The sequence below is a fragment of the Equus caballus genome, chromosome 5, assembly GCF_041296265.1.
Source record: "Equus caballus isolate H_3958 breed thoroughbred chromosome 5, TB-T2T, whole genome shotgun sequence".
NCBI classification, from domain to species: Eukaryota; Metazoa; Chordata; class Mammalia; order Perissodactyla; family Equidae; genus Equus; species Equus caballus.
In genome coordinates this window covers 71,110,145-71,137,544 of record NC_091688.1, presented here as the reverse complement: position 1 = coordinate 71,137,544, position 27,400 = coordinate 71,110,145, and the positions used below count along the sequence as shown (strand labels likewise).

Here is a 27,400-nt window from a genome sequence, read left to right as displayed (position 1 = left end):
GCACCCGCGCTCTTGGCAGGGCGGCCAGATCCTGAGGGTCTCCACGGCCCTGAGCTGTGTCCTGGGCCTCCCCCTGCGGGTGCAGAAGATCCGCGCGGGCCGCAGCACGCCTGGCCTCCGGTAAGCCGGGCCGCCGGGCTGTGGGGCTGCAGCAGGGCGGCTGGGGCGGGCCCGCACCGGGGGATGCGGGGCCGGGGGTTGAGGGTCAGGGGACAGCCCGGGAGGCTGGAGGGGCGGGCTGGGCCGCGGGGCTGGGCCATCCGGAGCCCGGGCAGTGATGCTGAGAAGATCCCCGCCCCAGGCTTGAGGAATCTGAAGCCGGGCCGCAGGCTCCTGGGGGACGGTGCTGCACCCTGGGGCGGGCGGTCTTGGAAGCTTCGAGGGGCAAGTTTAGAAAATAGACGCATGTCTTCTCTATTTGGCTAGAGTTGTCTCTTGTCCTAATGAGTTAATCTTATAAAATGTTTCCCCACTTCTTCGGGGCCTTCCAAGTACCCGGAGAGGTCGTAGCAGCGGGCAAGATGGATCAGGGCACAACAGCCTCTACGGCCAACCGAAACCCTACTTTTAAACCAGGGCGTGCGCTCTCTGCTGCCGCACATTTTAGAATCATAGAACAGGAAGGGCCCCCTGAGATGTGTGATTCCAGCTGTCATCCAGACCTCTAGGAACCTGTGAATACAACCAGAATTACCGGTTGTGGAGCGGGACAACGTTGACACGACCTTGCTGCTTCTGTCCAGGAAGCTGGGCATGCCACTAGATAAATTTCAGGAAATATGGACCTGTTAGAAGACGACCCAGGTTGAAGCCAAACTGATTCCTTAGTGTGTATTTTGAGTACAGTCTCTTAGTTTTTTTTTTTTTAATCTGAAGTCCATTTTGAAGTTATTAAAAGGAAGTTATTGATATGTGTGTTCATTAATTCCCTTTGTCACAGCAGTTGTTTGCAGCAATCCATTTCACCAATAGGGAAATCCAGTTCATTAAGGCCGTGTTAGGTACTTTATTCGTTTGCTAGGGCTGCCATAACAAAATATCACGAACTGGGTGGCTGAAACAACAGAATTTTATTTTTTCCCAGGTCTAGAGGCTAGAAGTCCAAGATCAAGTGCTGGCAGGGTTGGTTTCCTCTGAGGGCGGTGAGGGAAGATTCTGTTCCAGGCCTCTCTCCCTGGCTTGGAGGTGGCCCTTGCTGCCTCTTCACATGGTCCTCACTCCATGCATGCGCACTCTTGGTGTCTCTCTGTATGGCCTGATCTCCTCTTTTTTTTTTTTAAAGATTTTATTTTTTTCCTTTTTCTCCCCAAAGCCCCCCAGTACATAGTTGTATATTCTTCGTTGTGGGTACTTCTAGTTGTGGCATGTGGGACGCTGCCTCAGCGTGGTTTGATGAGCAGTGCCATGTCCGCGCCCAGGATTGGAACTGACGAAACACTGGCCGCCTACAGTGGAGTACGTTAACTTAACCACTCGGCCATGGGGCCAGCCCCTGATCGCCTCTTTTTAGAAGGACATCAGTGAGAATGGATTAGGGCTTGCTCTAACTGCCTGTTTTTAACTGAGTCACCTCTTTAAAGGCCCTATCTCCAAATACAGTCACATTCTGAGGTCCTGGGGATTAGGGCTTCACCGTAGGAATGTTGGGGGAACACAGTTCAGGTTATAACAGCTACCATAAATTGTTTAGTGAAGTGCAAGTGAGACTGGCAGCGCTTAGCAGTTGTGTTAGTTTTCCTCTTTTGCACATTTCTGATTTGCAACAGTGTATCAGCGTATATGTTTATAAATAAAATAACTACTCTAGAAGGAACCCTTAAAATGATGCCTACTTGCAGGTAGTCTTGGTGCATAAAAACCCAAAAGGAGACTCTGACACTGAAGATACGGCTCTTATTGTGGTTAGACCTTGCTGTTTTCTCACCATTGCAGTTTTATAAATGTGTCATAAAATGTGGGGATATAGGCAGTCTGAATGCACACGTTTTGATGCAGTCTTATGACCTGAAGGCCTCAACATTTATCTGGACTGGAAATGATTCGCGATTTGTGTGATGGGCAACTGGAGGGGGCAGAAATCGGCTCAACAGAAATAATATTTACACCCGAGAAGATTAAAGGTGGCCTCCACACGGCGGATACCAAGACAGCAGGGTATGTGTCTCTTACATTCCACGTAAGTATGGGTTCTGCAGTCAGACCTGCATTCAGATGCAGGGACTACCACTTACGGGACAAGTTCCTTCACCTTTTGGAGCTTTAGTTCCCTCACTTTTCAAATGGAGATAAAACACATACCTTTCAGAGTTACAGACTGTATAAAGTTTTGGCTACCTAATTGCTTATTAATTGTTGCTATTATTAAATCTAGAATTTTCTCATTGTATAGTATAGCATATTTGTCTATTTTTTATTATTTAGAAATTGAATATTTGAAAATGACTAAATTTTCATGCCCTGTAGTAATAATGGTCTTTACCTTGTAGCATATTTATTTCTTGGTTTACAGCTAATTACGAACCATATTCTCCTACTTTTAGGCTAGGTATTTTTGTGTCTTACGCATCCCTATTTAGGAAGTTTTAGAAATGATCTTGGGTTTTTTTTCCACATTGGGAAATGGGTATTTAACAAATTGAGTCTTTAACCTATTCCAAGAGTCCCTCCTTTTTTTGCTGAAACATGGAGAGCAGTTTTTGTGTTTTCCGTGTTATTTGGCTAATTGCTATTGTAAGCAGCATCCTTGTACCAAAATCCTATCCCTTTGCTAGGAAGTTCAATAAAATAAGAAATAGGACTGTAAATCTGATGCCGATTTGTTTCCGAAATGACTATTTTAATAGATTAAGATTTTTTTTAGTTTAAGAAATGGTTAGTGATCATTGAGATTTGAGTTATGATGTGACTAGACCTCTATGAAAAGGAACTTTCTGCTGGGCCCAAAGTGAGGTTTGCCAAGTGAGAACTTTCTGAAAGATACTAAAGAATTTTGAGGTATCATTATAGTCAGCATATTATTTCCGGCATTCTCCTATACAAAAAGGGGAAAAAAAGTTAGAGGTAACCAACTATCTAAAAGTTTACTAAAACAGAATCATAGAATTTTGAAACTGCAAGAGGGAAAATAGAAACTGTGTATTCCAACCCTTCCTCCGTTTGTTTTTTTTTTTTTAAGATTGGCATCTGAACTAACAACTGTTACCAATCTTCTTTTTTTTTTCCTTGCTTTTTCTCCCCAACCCCCCCCCGACCCCAGTACATAGTTGTATATTTTAGTTGTGGGTCCTTCTAGTTGTGGCATATGGGATGCTGCCTCACCATGACCTGATGAGCGGTACCATGTCCGTGCCCAGGATCCGAACCAGCAAAACCCTGGGCCACTGAAGCAGAGTGTGTGAACTTAACCACTCGGCCACAGGCCGGCCCCTCCTTCCTCTGTTTTGTGAATGAGAAAATGAAGACCCTCTGGTGTAAAGTGGCTTACCTCAGGTCATAGAGTCAGGGTCAGAACTAGGATTAGAATCTAGACCTTCTGGCATCTAATCCACTAGAATTTATGGGAAATGAATTTAAAGTTGATAATCTAGTTGCATTCAGGAGACTAAAACAAGCTTATTCCTAGTAAGAAACACATCTTACTTATTCACATTCTAACATTTTTGTCCCTAATTGTGATGACAGTATCATGTGTTTTCTCCAGAGTCTGCCTTTGTCTTTGCAGTTCCTTACTCTCCTAAAATTCAGATTTTCTGTGCTATTCTTAGAATCTGATTTTATCAGGGGGAAGAGAAACACTTTATGTGTTGGGTTCCTCAGAGAGAATAAACAACGAGAAGTTCAGGAATAAACCGATGGTTTATAGTAAATGAAACATTGCCAAGTCTTTTTCACTTACTTCTACGCTTAACTCCTTGAGAACAGGGATTATAGTGCATACATTTTCTCTTAAAATGCCTAACATATTACGTAGTCAATAAATATTTACTGAATTAATGAAATGCATTCTCATTTATAGAGGCTGACTAGTTCAGTACGCATGCATCGTTGCTATAAGAAAGTTAAGTAAAGGTCTGTCTTTTGGTGTGTAGAAGCTATGTCCAACTGCCTTTCAGACTACAATCTACAGAGAAATATGATTGCTTTCCCTTGACTTTGGAGAAGGGAGATAACAGCTCATTTAGAAAATCTGACCAAGTGTTTCATTTTATAAAATACTTCATATACTATAATTATTTCTTATGATTTCTTGTATTACTTGACTATAAGGACCAAAGAGAGGTGAGTTATAGCAAGGATTATTTCCTTAAAACTTTTTTCCATGTAAAATATTCAGCTAACAGTCTTTGTAAAATATTCTATTGTATCATGAACTCCACGATGGTAGGAATGATGTCTTAACTTGATATTTGGAACAGGGCCTTGTGCGTGGCAGAGATTCAGGTATAATCGTTTGAATATTTCTAGACCTTGACTGTTTTGAATGCCTTTTTATAGACTGCTGGCTTGAAGAATCCTTTTATAGAAACGTTGTAAAGATGGTTTTATTAAAAAATTTTTTTTTACTTCTTTGTACTATAAAGTGCTAGAAACTTACCTAAGAGCACACATCTAATGTGTTTAGTATTGGATTCAAACCCAGATTTGCTTATCAGTTAAGGCCAGTTCCTTCTACTGTGAAATACTGTCTCTCTTTTTTTTTTAAGCTTCTAGGTTGTATCATTCAGTTACTAAAGTGTTTTTCAACTTTACACTTGAAGGCATGTACCCGCCTTCCCAGTTTCTGTGCTTCGGTTAATGGTGATGTGTAGTAACATTGCTTTCTTGAGACTTTAAAAAGAAAACGCAGCTAAGCCTGTTCTGCCTTCTCCTTAGGAGCGTATGCCTCTTGATGCAGGTCTCAATGCCCTGTGTTCTCTTTGCTGCTTCTCCATCAGAACTTCGCTTGAAAGGTGGAACTAATGCAGAAATGGCACCACAGATTGATTACACAGAGATGGTAAGGGCTTTGGTTGTTGTTGACAAACTAAGATGATCTCATATATTCTTCCGAACCTCCATTCTCTGTTTAAATATATCCTGAATGTTTTTGTGTACATACCTGTTTATTTCTTCATGGTGTCTAGTTCTGCTGTGGGAGAGGCTAAGGGATTGTGTTTACTTTAGATTTTTTGTTGTATCTTAGAACAGTGTTTGTAGCAAACTCTTTAAAAACCTCGAGTGTAATTATTATGTAAATTATATCATTTATTACATAAATCAGTTATTTTATAAATATAGGAATTATGATTTGAAAGAAAAAACTCAAAACAACAATTAAGTACTATGTTTGACAAGAGTTGATGAGGATGTGGAGAAATTGGAACCTTTGCTCACTGTTAGTGGGAATACAAAATGATGTAGCCACTATGGAAAATAGTATAAGGGTTCCTCAAAAAATAAAAAATAAAACTACCATATAATCCAACAATCCAGCCTCTGGCTATTTATGCAAAAGAGTTGAAATCAGGATCTCAAAGAGATTCCCATGTTCCTTGCAGCACTATTCATAATAGCCAAGATGTGGGAACAACCTAAATGTCCATGGATGGGTGAATGAATAAAGAAAATGTGGTACAGACATACAATGGAGTATTATACAGCCTTAAAAAAAATTGTAGAATTTGTGACAACATGGATGAATCTTTTTTTTTTTTAAGATTTTATTTTTCTTTTTATTCCCCAAAGCCCCCTGGTACATAGTTGTGTATTTTCAGTTGTGGGTCCCTCTAGTTGTGGCATGTGGGATGCCGCCTCAACGTGGCCCAATGAGTGGTGCCATGTCTCCGCCCAGAATTCAAACAGGTGAAACCCTGGGCCACTGAAGCAGAGTGCGTGAACTTAACCACTCGGCCACGGGGCCAGCCCCAACATGGATGAATCTTGAGGACATTATGCTAAGTGAAATAAGCCAGTCACATAAAGACAAATAAAGATTCCACTTATATGAGATATCTAAAGTAGTCACATTTATAGAATCAAACAGTGGAATGGTGGAGAAAGGAAGTTACTAATCAATGGGCATACAATTTTGTTATGATGGATAAGCTCTAGAGATGCTGTACAACATTGTACCTATAGTCAACAACAATGTATACCGAAAAATTTGTTAAGAGGGTAGATCTCATGTTATGTTTTTACCACAATAAAATAAAATTTTAAAAAAAGAATTAAATACCATATTTTGACTATAAATTTTTAAAGTGATAAAACTCAATATTGGCATACTCATAAAACTAATGGGAGAGAAAAGTGGTATCCTTTTTTTCTCCATGTTTATTGAGTTGTAATTATTTATAGTAAAATTCACCTTTGCTAGTATAGAGTTCTGTGATTTTTGACATATGGTTGTAAGCCAGCCCCCACAATCAAGATGCAGAATTACTGTAAAAAATTCCCTCATACCCGTTTGTAGGCAGCCCTACCCTCCCTGGCAACCACTGATCTGTTTTCTGTCATAGTTTTGCTGATGGTTCAGAATGTCGTATAAAGGAATAATATGGTATATAGCCTTTTGAGTCTGATTTTTCCACTTACCATAATACATTTGGGATTCATCCATGATCCTTTATCAGCAGTAGAAGCTAGGTAGTGTTCTATTATGTGGATATACTAGTTTATTTATCCATTTGTCTGTTGAAGGACATTTGGCATATTTCCAGTTTTGGGCAATCAGGAATAAATCGCTATAACACTTATGTACAGGTGTTTTGTGTGAACATAAGTTTTCATGTCTCTTGGGTAAGTAACTAGGAGAGGGAGTGCTGGGTATAATAGTAAATATACATCTGACTTTATGAGAAATTGCCAAATAGTTTTGGAATCCAAAGTGGCTGCACTGTTTTGCATTTTCACCAATGCTGTATGAGAGTTTCAGCTGTTCTGCATTCTCCCCAGCACCTGATATTCTCAGACTTAAAAATTTTTTTTGCCATTTTAATAGATGGCATAATCTTTTTAAATTCAGTTTCATAGAATGTATAGTGAAAGTTAAAGTGTATCTCTCTTTACCTATTAATTCCACTTCAAAAAAATGACCCTCATTAAATATTACAAAATGCAGCAAAAGTTAAATGTTAAAGGTATTTGAGCAGAGCGTTATATCCTATAATTATCATTATATAGTATATATAATTATGTAATAATGAAAACTTGGAGAATGGTTAAGTAAGTTATGCTAGAATGCCATGCAGTCATTCAAATTTGTTTAGGAAGAATTTTATGATGTTGGGAAAATAGGTTTTTTTATGATGTTGAATGGAAAAAATAAGGATAAACATTGTATGTGCAGTGGGATTTCAACTGTATAAAAAAATTGAGAAGCAGAATGGAATGCTGTTCACCAATACCCCCTAATTTCTTAGAGTGCATTATATTGAGAAGAGTTAGGAAACATTGGCCTCGAGTAAAATAACCACTGGGATCAAGTATCCTGAGTTCTGATAATTTTTTCCATTAGATAGACTTGCACAGCCCTGATTAATTAAAAGTTAAACTTTTAATTTTAGCTACGTCATTTATTTTATTTGAAAAATAGAGCTAGCTGACACATTTTTATATCACTGTTTATCTGTAGTGCCTCATTAGTAGCTCAGTGCAGAGCACTTTTGTTTAATAAATATACTTGTTAAATTAATGAATAATGGTGGTTAAAGTAATAATAAACTGATTTTTCAGGTTTTCAAGCCAATTGTTGAAAAATTTGGCTTCAAATTTAATTGTGACATTAAAATGAGGTAAGTTACTTATTTCTTAGCCCTCTGACCCCTACTTGTGCTAAAAATAGTGGAAAAGTTAGACCTTAGAGAACTATCATTCTGGAACCCACTTAATAGATTACATTTCTTGTAAGAAATAATTGTACTTTGTGGCTTAAAAACAATAAACAGCAGGAACACGGGGGCTTGAAGGTAGCTCCAAACGCTTGTTTCTTGGGAGAAATATTTTCAAGGGAGTTGCTGCACTGAGGCACCTTCGTATCTAGCATTATCCGTGCTCAGCACAGACTGAGTGCGCGCTGTGTGACAGCTGGACTAAAAGCGCTATGTGACAGCTGGACTAGGCACTGCAGGGTCATAAAAGGGATTTGCTTCCACAGTGCAGAGTTATTTCCCTAAGAAACACATTGGGCGTTAAGGTTATTTCTCTTTAAGGTTTCCCTTCTGCCACATAATAACCAGGCCAGATTTCTTGGTGTGGCATTTAAGTGCTTTGCAGTCTTGTTCCAATTTCCCTTACCTTCATTTTCCCTCCACTCCTTTCAACATGCTTTGTATTCTAACTACACGATGCTTGCTGTTCTGTAAACGTACTCTGTGCCTTCAGACTTTCATGTCTTTGTTCATGTTTTTCCTCCCCTGCTCTTCTTAAAAATTGCAAATCCTGTTTTTTCAAAATGAAATTGTAATTTCTGTGTGAATTGTCCTTGAGCGTGCCTCAGTTGGAATTCACATTTGCACCTCTGTTCTAGTCCTCCTTACATCCTGACTTGTGTTCCAGTAGATTGTATGTGGAGCCATCTCCCTACCAGGTGGCGAGCTCCTTGTGGATAGAACTGTCGTTCTCATCCGTGTGTTCTCAGCATCTTCTGTAGAATAAATTACACTAAATATTTGAGTTAAAATTGTATTAGTATTCAACTACTTAAATATTCATCCTATGTTCAGTGAGCACCTACTATGTGCCAGACATTGTTTTAGGCAGGGAATCTAGCAGGAACAAAGTAGACAAAGGTCCTGCCATTAAGGACCTTGTATTCTAAACCAGCACTGTTAGACAGAACTTTCTGCATTGAAGGAAATGTTCCCCATTTGTCAGATATGCTAGTCACTAGCCACATAGAGCTATTAAGCGCTTGAAATGTGGCTAGTGCAACTGGGGAGCTGAGTTTTGAGTTTGTATTTAATTTAAATTTAAATAGTAACTTGTAGTTTGAGGCTACTGTATTGGACAGCACAGATCTAAAATATTTGGAAATTTCAATCAATTATATGGTTGGATATCATTTGCATGTTATTTTATTGTAAGTATTGGGATTTATTTTTGTCATGTGATTAGTTTATGTGAATGTTTGTTGTACTTTTCATAGGGGCTACTACCCAAAAGGGGGTGGTGAAGTGATTGTCCGAATGTCACCAGTTAAACAGTTGAACCCCATCAATTTAACTGACCGTGGCTCTGTGACTAAGATATATGGAAGAGCTTTTGTTGCTGGTGTTTTGCCATTTAAAGTAAGTTGTCTGAATGTTCTTAGAAGTCTATGTAGGTCTTGATAAGTATTATCAAGTTTTGAAATTATTGAAAGAACTTAGTTTTTTAATGAATCTTTTCATTAAAAATTTTTCTTAAAATCCTGTGCTCTCTGTTCTTGAAAATGAAGTTTGTATATAATGCTTATAAAAGTTATTAATTATTTTATATGTCTTTGAAGGCTTGAAAACAATTGTCAAAATAATCATTAATTTATATTTTATTCTATTTTTCTGTCTTGCCAAAATAGGTGGCAAAAGATATGGCAGCAGCAGCCGTGCGATGCATCAGAAAGGAGATTAGGGATCTGTATGTTAACATCCAGCCTGTTCAGGAACCTAAGGACCAAGCTTTTGGCAATGGAAATGGAATAATGTGAGACAGTGTACTTTTTTCTAGACATTGGTTGAGAGCCCTGAAATAAATATCCTACTTAAAGATTTGTAGTTTTCTTGTTTAAATTTGTAGTTTTAAGGAGACATATTTTTAAGGGCCTTCCTACCTAAAACAGTAGTATGATGAATTAAGATGATTGTTTTATTCTGAGTTTTTTTTGAAGATGGTTTTCCTTTTATTACATTATAAGAGCCTTTTCATTTATGTAGTGAACTTAAATGTTTAAGATAATTGGAAGTTAGCTCTTGAAGCTAATCCAAAGAGAAATATCTCTAGTTGCTTTTCTGTACCTCAAATGTGAAGTCAGTTTACAAGAAAGATTCGATACAACAGAGATCTATTTAGAAAAAAAATTTATTAATACAATTAGGAGTTATTAATTTATTATAAAAATGCTTTAATTGATATTTTTGAAGTATAAGAGTTTCTTTTGTGGATATTTACATTTTGAAGTCTCTTTTTCAGTTTCTATTTAAGAGTTTAAAGTAAATGCGTGCCCTACGTATGATAATACTATCTAAAAACTGTAAAACCCAAACATCTCTATAGAAAGACCTTTTCTTTCTTTCTTTTTTTAAAGGTTGGCACCTGAGCTAACAGCTGTTGCCAATCTGTTTTTTACTTTTTACCTTCTTCTCCCAAAAGTGCCCCAATACATAGTTCTGTATTCTAGTTGTAGGTCCTCCTAGTTATGCTTGAAAGGCCTTTTTAGTGAAGATAGTCAGAAAATATTTTGTAGTATAGTTTGACTGAAATGGTACCATTTTGTGCCGATGACAGAAATTCCTTACCTGTGAGTGGATTAGAATCTAGGGTGACTTGTAAAAGTGCTGAAGGATACTAATGCCCTGATGACGATGGAGAATGCTGGTCATGTTGCTGTCTGTATGAAGAATTTTACTTTTGCAATTTACTAGCCAGATCTAATTCTGCATATTTAACAGTCACTGTTCTCCTGTGTTGTATTTGTGTGTAAGTTTAGAGTATTTATAGCATAAGTAATAATACTTTTTTTTTCTTATTTAGCATTATTGCTGAGACATCCACAGGCTGTTTATTTGCTGGATCATCGCTTGGTAAACGAGGTATAGATAAAGTAAAGGGTCCACAGTTCCCAATGCTAGTGTAAAATTCTTTAGTTGTCTGTTAGGGTTAGAATGTTATAGAATGATGGATGACGAGTTTAAAAGGATATGGTTAACTGATGGTGTTTTAGAGTCAATTAAATTTTCAGTCTTTCTCCCAACTTTATACTTTGAAAAATTTCAAACCTATGGAAAAGTTGAATGACTAGTGAACATCCATACACTATCCTCCTAGGTTCACTAGTACATTTAGCTACAAGTGAACATTTAGCTACAAGTTGTGTGTGTAACCATTTCAATGTAGGTTGCAGGTGCCATGTCTCACCTGAATACTGCAGCATGTATGTCCAAAGAATAATATCTGCGTAATCACAATACCATTTTTACAGGCAAAGAATTTGTCTGTTATAGTCAGACATAACTAGTTGTCTCTAAAATATTCTTTAGAGCAATATGGGATTTGTTTGGTTTTTTTTTTTTTATTGAGTTATTGATAGGTTACAATCTTGTGAAATTTCAGTTGTACATTAATGTTTGTCAGTCATGTTGTAGGTGCAACATTTCACCCTTTGTGCCCACCCCCCACCCCACCTTTCCCCTGGTATCCACTGAACTGTTCTTAGTCCATAATTTTAAATTCCTCATATGAGTGGAGTCATACACAGATTATCCTTCTCTCGCTGGCTTATTTCACTTAACATAATTCTCTCAAGGTCCATCCATGTTATTGCAAATGGAATGATTTTGTTCTGTTTTGCAGCTGAGTAGTATTCCATTGTATATATGTACCACATCTTCTTTATCCATTCGTCTGTTGCTGGACACTTAGGTTGCTTCCATGTCTTGGCTATTGTAAACAGTGCTGCAATAAACATTGGGGTGCATAGGACTTTTGGGATTGCTGACTTCAAGCTCTTTGGATAAATACCCAGTAGTGGGATGGCTGGATCGTATGGTAGTTCTATTTTTAATTTTTTGAGGAATCTCCATACTGTTTTCCATAGTGGCTGCACCAGTTTGCATTCCCACCAGCAGTGTATGAGGGTTCCTTTTTCTCCGCAACCTCTCCAACATTTGTTGCTATTAGTTTTAGATATTTTTGTCATTCTAACGGGTGTAAGGTGATATCTTAGTGTAGTTTTGATTTGCATTTCCCTGATGATCAGTGATGATGAGCATCTTTTCATGTGCCTATTGGCCATCAGTATATCTTTGGAGAAATGTCTGTTCATGTCTCCAGCCCATTTTTTGATTGGGTTGTTTGATGTTTTGTTGTTGAGTTGCGAGAGTTCTTTATATATTATAGATATTAAGCCTTTGTCAGATATATGACTTGCAAATATTTTTTCCCAGTTAGTGGGTTGTTTTTTTGTTTCAATCCTGTTTTCATTTGCCTTGAAGAAGCTCTTTAATCTGATGAAGTCCCATTTGTTTATTCTTTCTATTGTTTCCCTTCTCTGAGAAGGCATGATGTCCAAAAAGATCCTTTTAATACTGATGTCAAAGAGTGTACTGCCTACGTTTTCTTCCAGAAGCCTTATGGTTTCAGGTCTCACCTTTAGGTCTTTAATCCATTTTGAGTTTATTTTGGTGAATGGTGAAAAAGAATGGTCAATTTTCATTCTTTTACATGTGGCTTTCCAGTTTTCCCAGCACCATTTGTTGAAAAGACTTTCTTTTCTCCATTGTATGTCCTCAGCTCCTTTGTCAAAGATAAGCTGTCCATAGATGTGTGGTTTTATTTCTGGGCTTTCAATTTTGTTCCATTGATCTGTGCACCTGTTTTTGTACCAGTACCATGCTGTTTTGATTACTGTAGCTTTGCAGTGTGTTTTGAAGTCAGGGATTGTGATGCCTCCCGTTTTGTTCTTTTTTCTCAGGATTGCTTTAGCAATTCGGGGTCTTTTGTTGCCCCATATGAATTTTAGGATTCTTTGTTCTAATTCTGTAAAGAATGTCATTGGGATTCTGATTGGGATGGCATTGAATCTGTAGATTGCTTTAGGTAGAACAGACATTTTAACTATGTTTATTCTTCCAGTCCATGTACATGGAATGTCTTTCCATCTCCTTATGTCGTCATCCAATTCTCTCAGAAAGGCCTTGTATTTTTCATTATATAAGTCCTTCACTTCCTTAGTTAAATTTACCCCAAGGTATTTTATTCTTTTTGTTGCGATTGTGAATGGTATTGTATTCTTGAGTTCTTTTTCTGTTGGTTCATTACTGGAGTATAGAAATGCTACTGATTTATGCAAATTGATTTTATACCCTGCAACTTTGCTGTAGTTGTTGATTACTTCTAACAGTTTTCCAATGGATTCTTTGGGGTTTTCTATATATAAGATCATGTCGTCTGCAAACAGTGAGAGTTTCACTTCTTCCTTCCCTATTTGGATTCCTTTTATTCCTTTTTCTTGCCTGATTGCTCTGGCCAGGACCTCCAGTACTATGTTAAATAAGAGTGGTGATAGAGGGCATCCTTGTCATGTTCCTGTTTTCAGGGGGATGGGGTTCAGTTTTTGCCCATTGAGTATGATGTTGGCTATGGGTTTGTCGTATATGGCCTTTATTATGTTGAGGTAGTTTCCTTCTATGCCCATTTTGTTCAGAGTTTTTATCATAAATGGCTGTTGGATCTTGTCAAATGCCTTCTCTGCATCTATTGAGATGATCATGTGGTTTTTATTCCTCAGTTTGTTGATGTGGTGTATCACGTTGATTGATTTGCGGATGTTGAAACATCCCTGTGTCCCTGGTATGAATCCCACCTGATCCTGATGTATGATTCTTTTGATGAATTGCTGAATTCTGGTTGCCAAAATTTTGTTTAGAATTTTTGCATCTATGTTCATCAGTGATATTGGCCTGTAGTTGTCTTTTTTCGTGGTGTCCTTGTCAGGTTTTGGTATCAGCATGATGCTGGCCTCATAGAATGTGTTAGGAAGTGTTCCATCTTCCCTAATTTTTTGGAATAGCTTGAAAAGGATAGGTATTAAGTCCTCTCTGAAAGTTTGGTAGAATTCCCCAGGAAAGCCATCTGGTCCTGGGGTTTTATTCTTTGGGATGTTTTTGATTGCTGTTTCAATCTCTTTCCTTGTGATTGGTCTGTTCAAATTGTCTGCCTCTTCTTGAGTGAGCTTTGGGAGATTGTAGGAGTCCAGGAATTTATCCATTTCCTCTAGGTTATCCATTCTGTTGGCATATAGTTTTTTGTAGTATTCTCTTATAATCTGTTGTATTTCTGCAGAGTCTGTTGTTATTTCTCCTCGCTCATTTCTGATTTTGTTTATTTGAGCTTTCTCCCTTTTTTTCTTTGTAAGTCTGGCTAGTGGTTTGTCAATTTTATTTATCTTCTCAAAAAACCAGCTCTTTGTCTCATTGATCCTTTCTACTGCCTTTTTCGTTTCAATAGTATTTATTTCTGCTCTGATTTTTATTATTTCTCTCTTTCTGCTGACTTTGGGCTTCATTTGTTCTTTTTTCTCTAGTTCAGTTAGGTGTGCTTTAAGGTTGCTTATTTGGGATTTTTCTTGTTTGTTAAGATGTGCCTGTATTGCGATGAATTTTCCTCTTAATACAGCTTTTGCTGTATCCCATATGAGTTGGTATGGCATGCTATCATTTTCATTTGTTTCCAGGTATTTTTTATTTCTTCTTTAATTTCTTCAATGATCCATTGCTTGTTCAGTAGTGTGTTGTTTAGTCTCCACATCTTTGTGCCTTTCTCAGCTTTTTTCTTGTAATTAATTTCTAGCCTTATAGCACTATGATCTGAGAAGATGCTTGTTATTATTTCAATTTTTTTAAATTTGTAGAGGCTTGCCTTGTTTCCCAACATATGGTCTATCCTAGAGAATGTTCCATGTGCACTTGAGAAGAATGTGTATTCAGCTCCTTCAGGGTGGAGTGATCTATATATGTCTATTAAGTCCAATTGTTTTAGTTTTTCATTCAGCTCCACTATTTCCTTGTTGATTTTCTGTCTGGATGATCTGTCCATTGATGTGAGTGGGGTGTTGAGGTCCCCTACTATTATTGTGTTGTTTTTAACATCTTCCTTTAGGTCTGTTAATAGTTGCTTTATGAATCTTGGTGCTCCTGTGTTGGGTGCATAGATATTTATAAGCGTTATTTCTTCTTGATGAAGTGTCCCTTTGATCATTATATATTGTCCCTCTGTGTCTCTCTTTACCTGTCTTATTTTGAAATCCACTTGGTCTGATATGAGAATTGCAACACCTGCCTTTTTTTCCTTGCTATTTGCTTGAAGTATTGTCCTCCACCCCTTCACCCTGAGTCTGTGTTTGTCCTTGGGGCTGAGGTGTGTTTCCTGGAGGCAACAAATTGTTGGATCTTGTTCTTTAATCCATTTTGCCACTCTGTGTCTTTTTATTGGAGAGTTCAATCCGTTCACATTGAGAGTGATTATTGATGCATGTGGACTTAATGCTGTCAATCTGTCGCTCATTATCTTGTTTTCCTGTGTTTCTTTTCCTGTGCGCTTTAGACTACCCATTTAATACTGCAATTTCTTATGCTGGGTTTCTTAGATTTTTCCTTATGTATGATTTGTGACTCTGTTCTGTACTTTATTTTAGTGTCTACCTTGAAGTTTGTATTTAGAATCTCGTGTATAATATAGTCTATTCTCTGGTGGTCTCTTACTTACTCGACCAATACTGATTTAGACCCTTTGCTCTTCCCCTCCTAAATAATTATTTTCATTTTTTATTCCAACTCATCTTATTAATTTGTAGTTAGAGTGCTAAGATCGTCCTTGTTTTGGTAGTTTTCTTACTTTTACCCTAATGCTATAGTTGAATATTTGCTATCCTGTTCTGGTTCTATCCATCAGTCTCCCTAGTCTGTGGCTTGTGTCCCCTTTCTCCCTTTTTTCATTTTTCAAGTATGAGAGCCTTCTTGAGGATTTCTTGTAATGGAGGGTTTTTAGTTACAAATTCCCTTAACTTTTGTTTGTCTGGAAAAGATTTAATTTCTCCCTCATATCTGAAGGAAATTCTTGCTGGATAGAGTATTCTTGGCTGAAGGTTTTTATCCTTTAAAGCTTTGAATATATCACTCCATTCTCTCCTAGCTTGTAGGGTTTCTGTAGAGAAATCCGCTGACAGTCTGATAGGGGCTCCTTTATAGGTTATTCTCTTTTTTTTTCTTACTTCCCTGAGTATTCTTTCCTTATCATTCTTATTTGCCAACTTTACTATTATGTGCCTTGCGGTGGGTCTTTTTACATTGACAAATCTAGGAGATCTAAATCCCTCCTCTACACACATTTCTCCGTTGATCCCTAGATTTGGGAAATTCTCTTCAATAATTTCATTAAGCACACTTTCTGCTCCATTTTCCTTTTCCATATTCTCAGGAATTCCTATGATCCTTATGTTCTTACTCCTCATTGAATCCATTATCTCTCAGAGATTTTCCTCATTTTTTTTAATTCTTAGTTCTCTTTCTTCCTCTGTCTGGCGCCATTCAGCCTGTCTGTCCTTGATTATGCTGATTTGCTCCTCTAGGTTGTCTACACAGGCATTCAGGGAATCCGTATTCTGTTTTATCTGGTCCATTGTGTTTTTCATCTCAAGTAATTCTGTTTGATTCTTCTTTATGATTTCAATCTCTTTTGTGAAGTAACTCTAGAACTCGGCTTGTTTCTCTATGTTTCTCTCTACCTCATTGAGTTTTTTGGTTATAGCTGCTCTGAACTCATTATCACTTAGTTTAGCTAATTCCACGTCCTCAGGACTTAATTCTATGTTTTTATTGTTTTCCTTCTGGTCTGGGGCTTTTATAAATTGCTGGATGGTAGAGGAGTGGTTTTTTCTCATGGTGGTAGAATTCAGTTGCAGTTACAGCCTGTCAGCACTAGATGGGGGTTGAGAGCCGCGTGTTATGAGCTCTGCGCCTTGGGGCAAGATGGCTGCGCCCACTGGCTTTGTTGGGGGGAGGGGCTGTTACTCACACACGCGGGTCTGGGTTCAGATCAGTTCTGTTCTCTGGTCTCCCAAGGCCCTTGATTTATAGGGTCCCTGCAGACGGAAGCTTGCCCGCCCCTCCCCTCCTGTCAGCGGGTCTCCACTGAATCAGCGGCAGGAGTCCTGGATGATCCCCCGCTGGCGCGGCCCCTCCCCCGCTCCTTCCCGACCTGCACCGCAGGATTGCAGACTCTAGGGGAGGGAGCGATGTTCTCTCCTACCGTTCCGGCGCCTCCGAAGGTATACTAGGTTTATGATCTCCACCTTCTTGGTATTGTAGGTCTCTAACGAGCTGGCATTATGTTTATTCTCTGAAATTCAGTTCTTCCAATCTTTTGTTGTATTTTGGAGGGGAGGGAATCCTGGGTCAGCTCACCCCGCCATTTTGCTCCGCCCCCTTCCCTATTATTGTTCTGGGTTTTTTTTGTTTTTGTTTTTTTTAGCACATATAGCATTTGGTTATCATGTCTGTTTAGTTTCTTTTTTACTTTTCACCTTTTTTTCCTTTCATGATATTGACATTTTGAAAAGTCCAGGCCATTTTCTCATAACATTTCTCACAATTTGGATTCGTCTGATTGTCTCATGATTAGATATATTCAGGTTAAACATTTTTAGTAGGAATATTGCATAGGTTATTTTGTGTACATTCCATTGTATCGCAACAGGGTATGCATGTCAGTTTGTCCTTTATTAGTAAAACTGGCTGAGCACTTGGTTAAGGTGGTGTCCTCCAGGTCTATCTACTATAAAGTTTCCTTTTTCCTTTATAATTAATGAGTAATCTGGGATAATACTTGGAGACCATATGATTATTCTATTCCCATCTAGCTTTCATCCAGTGGTTTTAATGTCCATTGATGATTCTTTCCTCCGTCAATTATAATACTGAATATTTTTGTGAAAGGGAAATTTGTTTAAGATTTGGCATATTTGGGAGAGGAGATATATGTGTGCATCTGTTTCTTAATATTTAAAATTGCTTTGCCTTTGAGGCAATTTGTGGTTTAACTTCTCATTGTTGGTGTGGTAGTTGATTGCCTTATTCCTTCTTTGTAGATCTTTAAAAGATCCTTACTCTCACTGTGCTGTTTAACCACATTATTACTGCTCAATACAGAAAATTTCAGTTAATCTTAGTCTCCTCACTTGGTAGATCTGGATACTAGTTGGGTATCAAATCTAATTAGCATAATAGAATAAGTAAAATCAACATCTCCATTTGACCTAACTTACATGAATTCTCTTTAAAACTGCCATTCAAAGTGTGGTTGGTGAACAGGCAGTGTATCAATATGACCTGGGAGTTTGTTAGAAATACAAATTTTGGGGTCTACCCCATACCTGTCAAATTAGAATCTCTGGGAGTAGGGCTCAGGGATCTGCTTTAACAAGCTCTCCAGGTACTTCTAAGGTATAATGAAGTTTGAGAAGTGGTGATCAAAAATACGTAGTATATACTAAATACTTGTTAGGTGCGGTGGGGAGTCAGTGGATAGTGAGCCACTGCATGCAATATCTACAACAGTCTTGAGAAGACAAAGATAACACAAAATATAAAACAGAGACTAGGAGCCCATATGTCACGAGTAATAAGTGCTTGTCAGGCGTTGGGTGGAATATGAGTTCTGTTTGTTGGTATTATCTTTGGGTACCAAGATGTTCCAGGTACTGTGTACTAGGTATTCAGAAATGAGTGCCACCGTCCTGCCTCCTTGCTTAGTCTGGCAGAGGAGACAGACCAATACTATGATTGTGGTATCCCTCGGCTACCATGGGAACACAGAGGAAGAACAGCTAATTCTTCTTTGGGGCCTGATTGACCCGAAATCTGGCTTCTGTCATTTACTGATCCTCCAGGGGGTGTTCTGTAGATAAGTAGAAGTTAGCCAGATAGAAAAATGAGAGCTAAGGAGAGAGAACAAAGGAAAGTACTGACATAAAAGAGTGTTGTTCAGTGTTTGGGCAACTACAGCTACAGTCATGCAATGCTTAGTGACGGGGATACATTCTGAGAAATGTGTCGAATGATTTCTTCATGTGCAAACATCATATAGTGTACTTACACAAACCTAGATGGTATAGCCTACTACACACCTAGGCCATATGCCACTAATCTTACCGGACCGTTATCGTATGTGCGATCGTCGTTGACTGAGACGTCGTTATGTGGTACATAACTATATATGATGAGTATAGGATCTGGGTTGGGGAGTGAAGATGAGGTTAGAGAGGTCAACAGAGGCCAGATTTTGAATGGCTTTGTAGACCATATAAAGGACTTTGGGCTTCATCCTGTAAACATAAAGATTTTAAGAAGCGATGTAAGATCAGATCTTTGGAAAGGTAATTCTATTAGCTATGTGGAGGATTAGAGGAAAACCATTTTGAAGGCAAGAAGACAGGGGTTATAACCATTTAGGTGAGAAATGGTGAGGGCCTATACCAAGGAATGCAGTGCCTGGAGTTGGAGAGGTGAGTATTAGTATAAGGGTATTTAGGAGGGTGAACAGACAATTTGGTGACCAGTTGCATATGGGAGGTGAGGAAGGCAAGGTGAAGAATGACCTTCTAGATTTCTAGCTTAGGTAACTGGATATTTACAACTTGTGAATATAGGAGGGAGAGTTAGTTTGCCAGGGTAGGTGATAGTTTTAGATGTGTTGCATTGAGATTGTAAAGGGCCCCTTACTCTGTTATCAGGAATACTTGGAATTAACTTTGTTGGCCAGCCCTGAAAAAATTTCTAATGTTCCATTAATATTTTTTTCTCACTTTGTCACATAAGGCAATTTTTACTTTGAAGTTGTTTTTGGACAATATGCTTGTAGAATACACAGAATTCATTTTGATTTATAGTGGTAGGAGGGAATAGAGGTTAGGGCAACATACGGGCTCAGATTGACTGGCTCCTGCTGGTACCCTCCCTTGTTTGCTGTCAGGCATATAAGTCAAGTGAGATGTCGTTAGCAAAGTCAGCTTGGGGTCTTCTCTCTTAGTCTGGGTAGTCTATATGTTAAGGATCTCAGAGAGAATGCCATGGTTCCCATTGTCCAGATCCCTTTTCATTCTTTTTTTTTTTTTTTGAAGGAAGATTAGCCCTGACCTAACATCTGCCACCAATCCTCCTCTTTTTGCTGAGGAAGACTGGCCCTGAACTAACATCCATGCCTATCTTCTGTTTTATATGTGGGATGCCTGCCACAGCATGCCTTGCCAAGCGGTGCATAGAAGTATCCAAAATATCAAAAGATTATTTGTCTGTCAGAAAAGGATTAAAATTTGAGAAGAAATTAGAATTTTGCTCTTTTGTTTAGAGCATAATACTAATAAGCAAAATTCTCATATTTACCTCATTTTGTTCATTTGCCACAGATTGCTAGTACAGCTGGTAGTGATGTAGATCCGTTTATACCATTACTTGCTCTCAAGGCAGCTGAGTAGGAAGGAATGTGAATGGCTCTGAGAAATACTTTGTCACTTGGCAGAGTAACTTAGTACATCTACTGCTGTATAATACTACAAAGCCAGGAATTCTTTCCTTCTCCCTCACATCCTCCACGCAAATGTTAGCCATTCTTCAAGGACTCAAGTCCTTCATGCTCCATGAAACCTTCTTAAATTGTTCTAGAACCTATAATCTTTTCCTTTTCTGAACTTTCATTGAGTATATAGTTTATGCCATAGAGCTTAGTACTTACTTATCCTCTAATTCTCTAATATATGAACATTTTTTGTTGTCTTCTTAACAAAGGATCCAGTTCCTGTTACTTGGTATGGGACATACATAGTACTCAGTATTAACTATTATTAATAATAGCTTGTTGTGAAGCAGTAGTGGTAATAAATGCTTTATAAATACTATGTTTAATTTCTATAACAACTTTGCAACTTAAGTGTTGTCATCTCTATTTCCATCTAGAAGAGGAAATGAAAGAGGCTAAGTAGCTTACCCAAGAAGTCAGGCTTCATGCCACATATTCCCACCATTTCGTTCAGCCATGTAAATACTTGACTGACTGTTGTTTAAAGATAGTAAATTTATTCTATTATTATAATAACTGCTATAAGGAAAAAGTTAAAATTCTGAAAATTCCACTTTTCTAGGAAATTTTTTCAAGGGGCAAGGCTTATATATAATCAAATGAATTTCCAAATATAAAATAGAAACAAAAATTAACCACATTTTCATTTTTTAAAAGACTTTCATTTGTATCCAAAAACTTCTTTTAGTTTAAAATGAATATTTTAAAAGAATCATTTGATATTCCACCTCTTCTGACAGACTTATTTGGTAAGCGTTGTACCAAAGACTTGGAGTACGTGTGGAGAAGCAAGGAGTAGGGCATGGGGATAAATATTCTGACTTATTTTCAAAATAAGATAATACCTGTTCAAATCTTAAAGGAATAAAATGTTATGGCATTTGATCAGAGAAATTTTTTTTGTTGGGGTCATAATAGTTTATAACATTGTGAAATTTCAATTGTACGTTATTATTTGTCCATGACTATGTATATGTGCCCCGTTACCCCTTATGTCCACCCCCTAAACCCCTTCCCCTCTGGTAACCACTAGTTTGATCTCTTTGTCCATGTATTTGATTATCTTCCACATATGAGTGAAATCATGCAGTGTTTGTCTTTTTCTGTCTGGCTTATCTTGCTTAACACAATACCCTCAAGTTCCATCCATGTTATTGCAAATGGGATGATTTTGTCTTTTTTTATGGCTGAGTAGTATTCTATTGTACATATATATACACTGCATCTTCTTTATCCATTCGTCAGTCAGTGGGCCCTTGGGTTGCATCCATGTCTTGGCTATTGTGAATAATGCTGCAGTGAACATAAGAGTGCATAAATCTCTTTGAATTGTTGATTTCAAGTTCTTTGGATAAATACCCAGTAGTGGAATAGCTGGACTGTATGGTATTTCAATTTTTAATTTTTTTGAGAAATTTCCATACTGTTTTCCATAGTGGCTGTATCAGTTTGCATTCCCACCAGCAGTGTATGAGGGTTCCCTCTTTGGATCCTCTCCAACATTTGTTGTTTTTTGTCTTGGTGATTGTAGCCATTCTGACAGGTGTAAGGTGATATTTCATTGTAGTTTTGATTTGCATTTCCCTGATGATTAGTGATGTTGAACATCTTTTCATGTACCTATTGGCCATCTGTGTATCTTCTTTGGGAAAATGTCTGTTCATATCCTCTGCCCATTATTTGATTGGGTTGTATTTTTGTTGTTGTTGAATTATATGAGTTCTTTATGTATTTGGAAATTAACCCCTTGTCGGGTATATGATTTGCAAATGTTTTCTCCCATTTGGTGGGTTGTCTTTTTGTTTTGTTCCTGGTTTCCTTTGCCTTGCAGAAGCTCTTTAGTCTGATGAAGTCCCATTTGTTCATTTTTTGTTTCCCTTGCCTGAGTAGACGTGGTATTCAAAAAGATCCAAGACGGATGTGACCAGAGAATTTTTATCTGTTCTTCCTTAGATGAAACTTAATTAGTTCTCTGATTTTTAAAAAATCCTTTAATTCTAATGGAATTGCCTACAGACTAATTGTAACATGTAAATCCTAAGTTTTAAATTTTGAAATTGAGGCATAGCATTATAGAATCATAACTAGTTATAAATTAGTTTTATAATTAGTACTTTTAAAACAGGGCTGAAGCAGCCTGTTTTTACCTCTACTGGTGCACTTAAAGGTAAAGTATTTGCATACACTAAGATCTCAGAAGATTAAGTATGCATAAAGATCTTATCCCAAAAGGTGCATTGGGTTAAGTTCGGAGGCCTAAACAATGTATACTAGTGCTAAATGGGATATATTAATTAACTTTTTTTGCCTTGTAGTAATTGATTTATTTTTTTACATGGTGCCTGTTATAGGTGTAAATGCAGACAAAGTTGGAATTGAAGCTGCTGAAATGCTGTTAGCAAATCTTAGACATGGTGGTGCTGTGGACGAGTATCTACAAGACCAGGTAATGACACTTTTAGGAGAAAAAGCTTTGAGCCTATTAGCCAAATATTTAGTAATTAGGTTGGATATAAATCTTAATGATTGACTTTCAGACACTGATTAGCATGTCCTAGTTCAATTAGTTTTTAAGTATTATTCTATAATATATGTTCCTTAAATTTCAGTCATCATCTTACGGACCTGGCTACAGCATTTGCTGCAGTTAATCACTCCTTCTTTCTTGAAATAATTTCTTTACTTGCTTTATGAAGTGCTGTTATCTTTCTGTCTCACTGGCCATATATTTTAGTCTCTTTGCTAGTTTGTTATTGTTGCTGTGGTCATCTTCTCAACTTCTGAATTTTGGAGTGCCCCTATGCTCAGGCTCACGCTTCTTTATGTATTCACTCCTTCAGTTATTTTGTGTAGTCTCGTGGCTTAAGTACCATCTGTATTCTGACAACTCCCAAATTTATATCACTAGCCTAGACCTTTTTCCTTAATTAATTCCATACTCCTTATATTCCTTATGCCTGTCAGCATCTCCACTTGGATGTGTCATAGACCTCTCAGACCTAACGTAGCTCCTGACATTGAGAAATGTTAGTGAATATTTTCAAATAAGATCTTCTTATGGACCACTGTCTTGATAGATTTTCCTTTCTACCACATTTTTCTCTTTGATCTCAATCAGCAAGTCTACATGTAGAACTGTATTCTTCAAGATTTCTTAACCAGTTTCTTAAGGCAGTTTTCCTTATTTCTAGTCTTCTTCCTTCTTGCCCAGGTCTTCTCCTCACTCCCAGTTATTCTGTATGTATTTACCTGTTAAAGTGTTGTAATTTTAGAGAGTGGAATAAGCTTGTCATATTATATATGCCAGCTTTTGGGCGATACTTGGTCTGATTAAATATGACTTTCAACTATATATTTTATCTTAAACGTTAATTTAAAAAAAGTCTATATTAAGAACTGCTGCTAAGCATTTCTGTAACACCACAGACTGGGAGACATAGGTTTTCCATCATCTTCTTAAAACTTCTGGAAAACTAAAGAAATAGAAATTCTTTTAGCTATATTGATTTCTAGTAGTATTTTTGTATGGAAAGCAGTAGAATTTTATCTCCAAATATTACTGAATGTGTGAGATTTTCCTTCTTTGTTTTTTTCAATAGCTGATCATTTTCATGGCATTAGCCAGTGGCGTTTCCAGAGTAAAAACAGGACCAGTTACTCTCCATACACAAACAGCTATTCATTTTGCTGAACAACTATCGAAGGTGAGTAGTCCATCAGAAGAGTAATTGATTTTTATTGTAGCCAATTTTGAGTCAAATTTTAGTAAAAAGAAAACTTAATAGTAATCATAATTGCTGTCACTCACTGAGTACTTCCTATGTGGCAGACGCTGAGCTAACTCAGCAATTTATCTGAATCATCTTACTCTGCATAACCATTTTAGATGGCTATTTATTATTATTCACATTTACATATGAGTAAAGTGAGGCAAGAGGGATTACTTTCTCAAGAACACGTAGTTTCTTTTTTTTGTTGAGGAAGATTAGCCCTGAGCTAACATCTGCTGCCAATCCTCCTCTTTTTGCTGCGGAAGGCTGGCCCTGAGCTAACATCCATGCCCATCTTCCTCCACTTTATATGTGGGACGCCTACCACAGCATGGCTTGGCAAGCGGTGCCATGTCCACACTCAGGATCTGAACCCGTGAACCCGAGGCCACCAAAGTGGAACATGCACACTTAACCGCTGTGCCACCAGGCCAGCCCCAAGACCACATAGTTTCTTAATGGCAGAGCTAGTCTTTGAGCAAACCCAGGAAAGCATGTATCTGAGCCCATGTGTGGCACTGCCTTACAGAGTAAGTGAAGATGTTTTGATGGGAACTTTGAAATCAAATCACAAGGGATTTGTAGTTGGCTGTAAACTTGAATATTTACATAAAATTTTAAGTGTTTTATTTTCTTATGATTCTATTGGTAGAATAGAATATTTGCTAAAATTCTAATATTTACCAGTCTTCTTAACTTTAGAAGAATAGATTTACAATTTTTCGTGAAAAGGGATTTAACATTGTATAAGCTCATATTTATACCTTTTCTATAGGATTCTTAATTTTTTAAAAGTGATTAACATGTATATGTCATCTGAAACTAATATAATTTCCTTATAGAAAATTTTGAAAATAGAGGAAAAAGATCTGCCCATAATTCCACCTTACCAGTAAAACCATTGTTAACATTTAGATATTTTCCTCCTCTCTTAAAATTGTCTTTGCATTTTTTTACAGTTAATGTGTATGGGTTCGTTTCTTGCCTTTTTCAGGAACATGGAGCATATTTCCATTTTGTTATAGTGTTTATAATGTAATATAAAATTTATAACAGACTTTTATGAAGGAAGATGCTGACCTTAAGCATTTTTAAAAATTATAAAAGTGATGCCCCTTAGTTAAAAAAATATTAAGTATTACAGAAGTGTACGAAGCACAAAACCACTGTGGCCCTACTCCTAACAGTTTATTTGTATGATTCTTAATAATAAATACTTTTTTTGTTATTAGAAAGCATAGGTAGATTTTGGTTAAATTATAGGAAAAGTCTGATAGGAATTGAAATAAAATTATATTTGATATCAAGAGATAGTTAACTGTATTTTTTATTATTCTACTGGTGCTCTATTTGTGACTATTACTTGTCTGTCTTCCCTTGTAGACTGTGAGCTCCTTGATAGCAGGGACCACGTTATATTCATCATAGTCTTCACTTTTTACAGTACTTTGCACGTAGTAGACACTCACGTGTTATTTGAAGTGAATACCTAGTGGAAAGTGCTGTGGACTGGAATCTATAGCTCTGGTTTCTTGTTCAGCTTTGTTGTGTTCTACCTGAGTGACTTGGGGCAAGCTGCTTAATTAGTCTCTCTGTGCCTCAGTGCAGATAGCTTGTCTGTAAAATCAGAGACTGGTGCTATAGGCCCTTAAGGCTCCTTCTAACTAAATTTTTGTAGTTTTCAGTAGGTTTATATATAGGCTAGAAATGATTTCCATAACTGTTACCTGTGTTTCACATTTATATAATGCTTTTAATTTGAAAGCATGTACATTTAACAACCTAAGTAATTTGGCTGTCTAGCTGAGAATTCAGTGTTGATTCATTCAGCAGTAATTTTCAGTGTCCACTGTGTGTCAGCACACTGCCACAAAATACTGAAACTGGAATAATTTGTGGATATTACTGTTCAACAGGGCCCCAGAGTGATGGTTTTCAAATTGTATTTCAAAGACTCCTAAGGTTTTAAGCATATTTGAAATCTCTTTGCCATAAATTCAGTCAACCTACTCAGTTGTTTTGATTTTAATACAGTTCTGTTAGAATGAAAACATTTGCTTTTTTAAAAAATCATGTTTCCAGACTACAGTGATAGAGATCAAATCCTTCAAAGCCAAACTTGAATTAGTTAACAAGTGAAAAATACAAGGTTAAGCCCACTAAAGACGAAGGAAGATGTTAATCATCACTTCCTCCTCCCTTCTTTGAATTATGTCTTTTTGAATAGTATATTTAGTGAATTAAATTGGCAAGAAAATTTGAGGGAAATTAAAGGATAATTTGATACTTGACAAGATAAAGAAAGTATAAATGCTTCAGTGCCATGTTTTAGAAAAATTTTAGGAAGTAGTGGCAGTGCATTGTAATTAACGATTGAGATTTTAAAATGGATATTTGCCTGGGTTGCACTCCTGGGGGTTCTGATTCAGTGGGTATGGAGTAGGGCCCAGGCTGTATATTGGGACAAAAATTCACAGGTATGTATACGTGTGAACAGGACTATGGTTCTGAAAGAAAATATTTTATATCTAAGCTATTGAATTTCTCATGACTCATTTGATCTTTGTGTCTCTAGCTTCTTCAATAAAATGAGTTTGAGGTTAACTACGTGCCTATTTAAGCTGGAGTTATGGGCTCTTCCCTCTATCCCTTTTCATGTTACTTATATACTAAATACTCTTCTGGTTTCAGGCTAAATTTACTGTGAAGAAATCAGAAGACGGAGAAGATGCCTCTAAAGACGCTTATATTATTGAGTGCCAAGGAATTGGGATGACAAATCCAAATCTGTAGGGTAATTGCCTTTTAAATGATACCTCAATGATGTATTGCACTAATCCACTTCATAAATACTACAAAACAGTGAATAAGAAGTAACTTATTAAAGGACTTGACTTAAATTTGGAGATGAAGTACAGAGTGTTCTAGATTTGCTGAGAATACTTCATCAAATTAATCTCACTTTGAATATCTTCTGAAATATGAACAATGAAATATAACAGTTGGTGGATGTGTATGATAGCTGATTTCAATATTAATTTATTGAAATAAAATATTCTTTTCACTTGAAGTGTGTTCTTTATGTAATAAGTTAAGGATGTAGATTTCATCTGTAATTTGTGTATATTTCTAATCACTTTGCTGAATCTTGTGTAAAGTATAATGAGACGACGTTATGCAGATGTACTTGCTATGTCAACAATATCATTTAATAAGCATTGTCTCATTCTAACTGTGTACCTTCTAGGGGGTACTTGGTAAATACTCATTTTGAATCTCTTGAATATATTGTGAAAACCAAACAATGAGAATTGTAAAATTTCAAC

At 37.2% G+C, this 27,400-nt stretch overlaps 1 protein-coding gene across 7 annotated transcripts in view; it reads left to right on the top strand.

Annotated features, from left to right (window-relative positions):
- The window catches only part of RTCA (RNA 3'-terminal phosphate cyclase), a 37,842-nt gene extending 10,698 nt beyond the window's left edge, over positions 1-27,144 (top strand). For 6 of the 7 annotated variants that reach the window (XM_070268673.1, XM_070268672.1, XM_070268671.1 and 3 more), the window contains 10 exons: positions 20-120; positions 2,011-2,154; positions 4,873-4,996; positions 7,714-7,772; positions 9,125-9,266; positions 9,536-9,660; positions 10,708-10,766; positions 22,656-22,750; positions 23,904-24,008; positions 26,766-27,144. In XM_070268673.1, coding sequence (XP_070124774.1) covers positions 2,036-2,154; positions 4,873-4,996; positions 7,714-7,772; positions 9,125-9,266; positions 9,536-9,660; positions 10,708-10,766; positions 22,656-22,750; positions 23,904-24,008; positions 26,766-26,867 — 930 coding nt within the window. In that variant the 5' untranslated portion in view covers positions 20-120; positions 2,011-2,035 and the 3' untranslated portion in view covers positions 26,868-27,144. Of the gene's footprint in view, positions 1-19; positions 121-1,995; positions 2,155-4,872; positions 4,997-7,713; positions 7,773-9,124; positions 9,267-9,535; positions 9,661-10,707; positions 10,767-22,655; positions 22,751-23,903; positions 24,009-26,765 lie in introns of all 7 variants that reach the window. The other variant, XM_014740194.3, reaches the window with a different exon arrangement.
- The last annotated feature ends 256 nt before the right edge of the window (positions 27,145-27,400 follow it).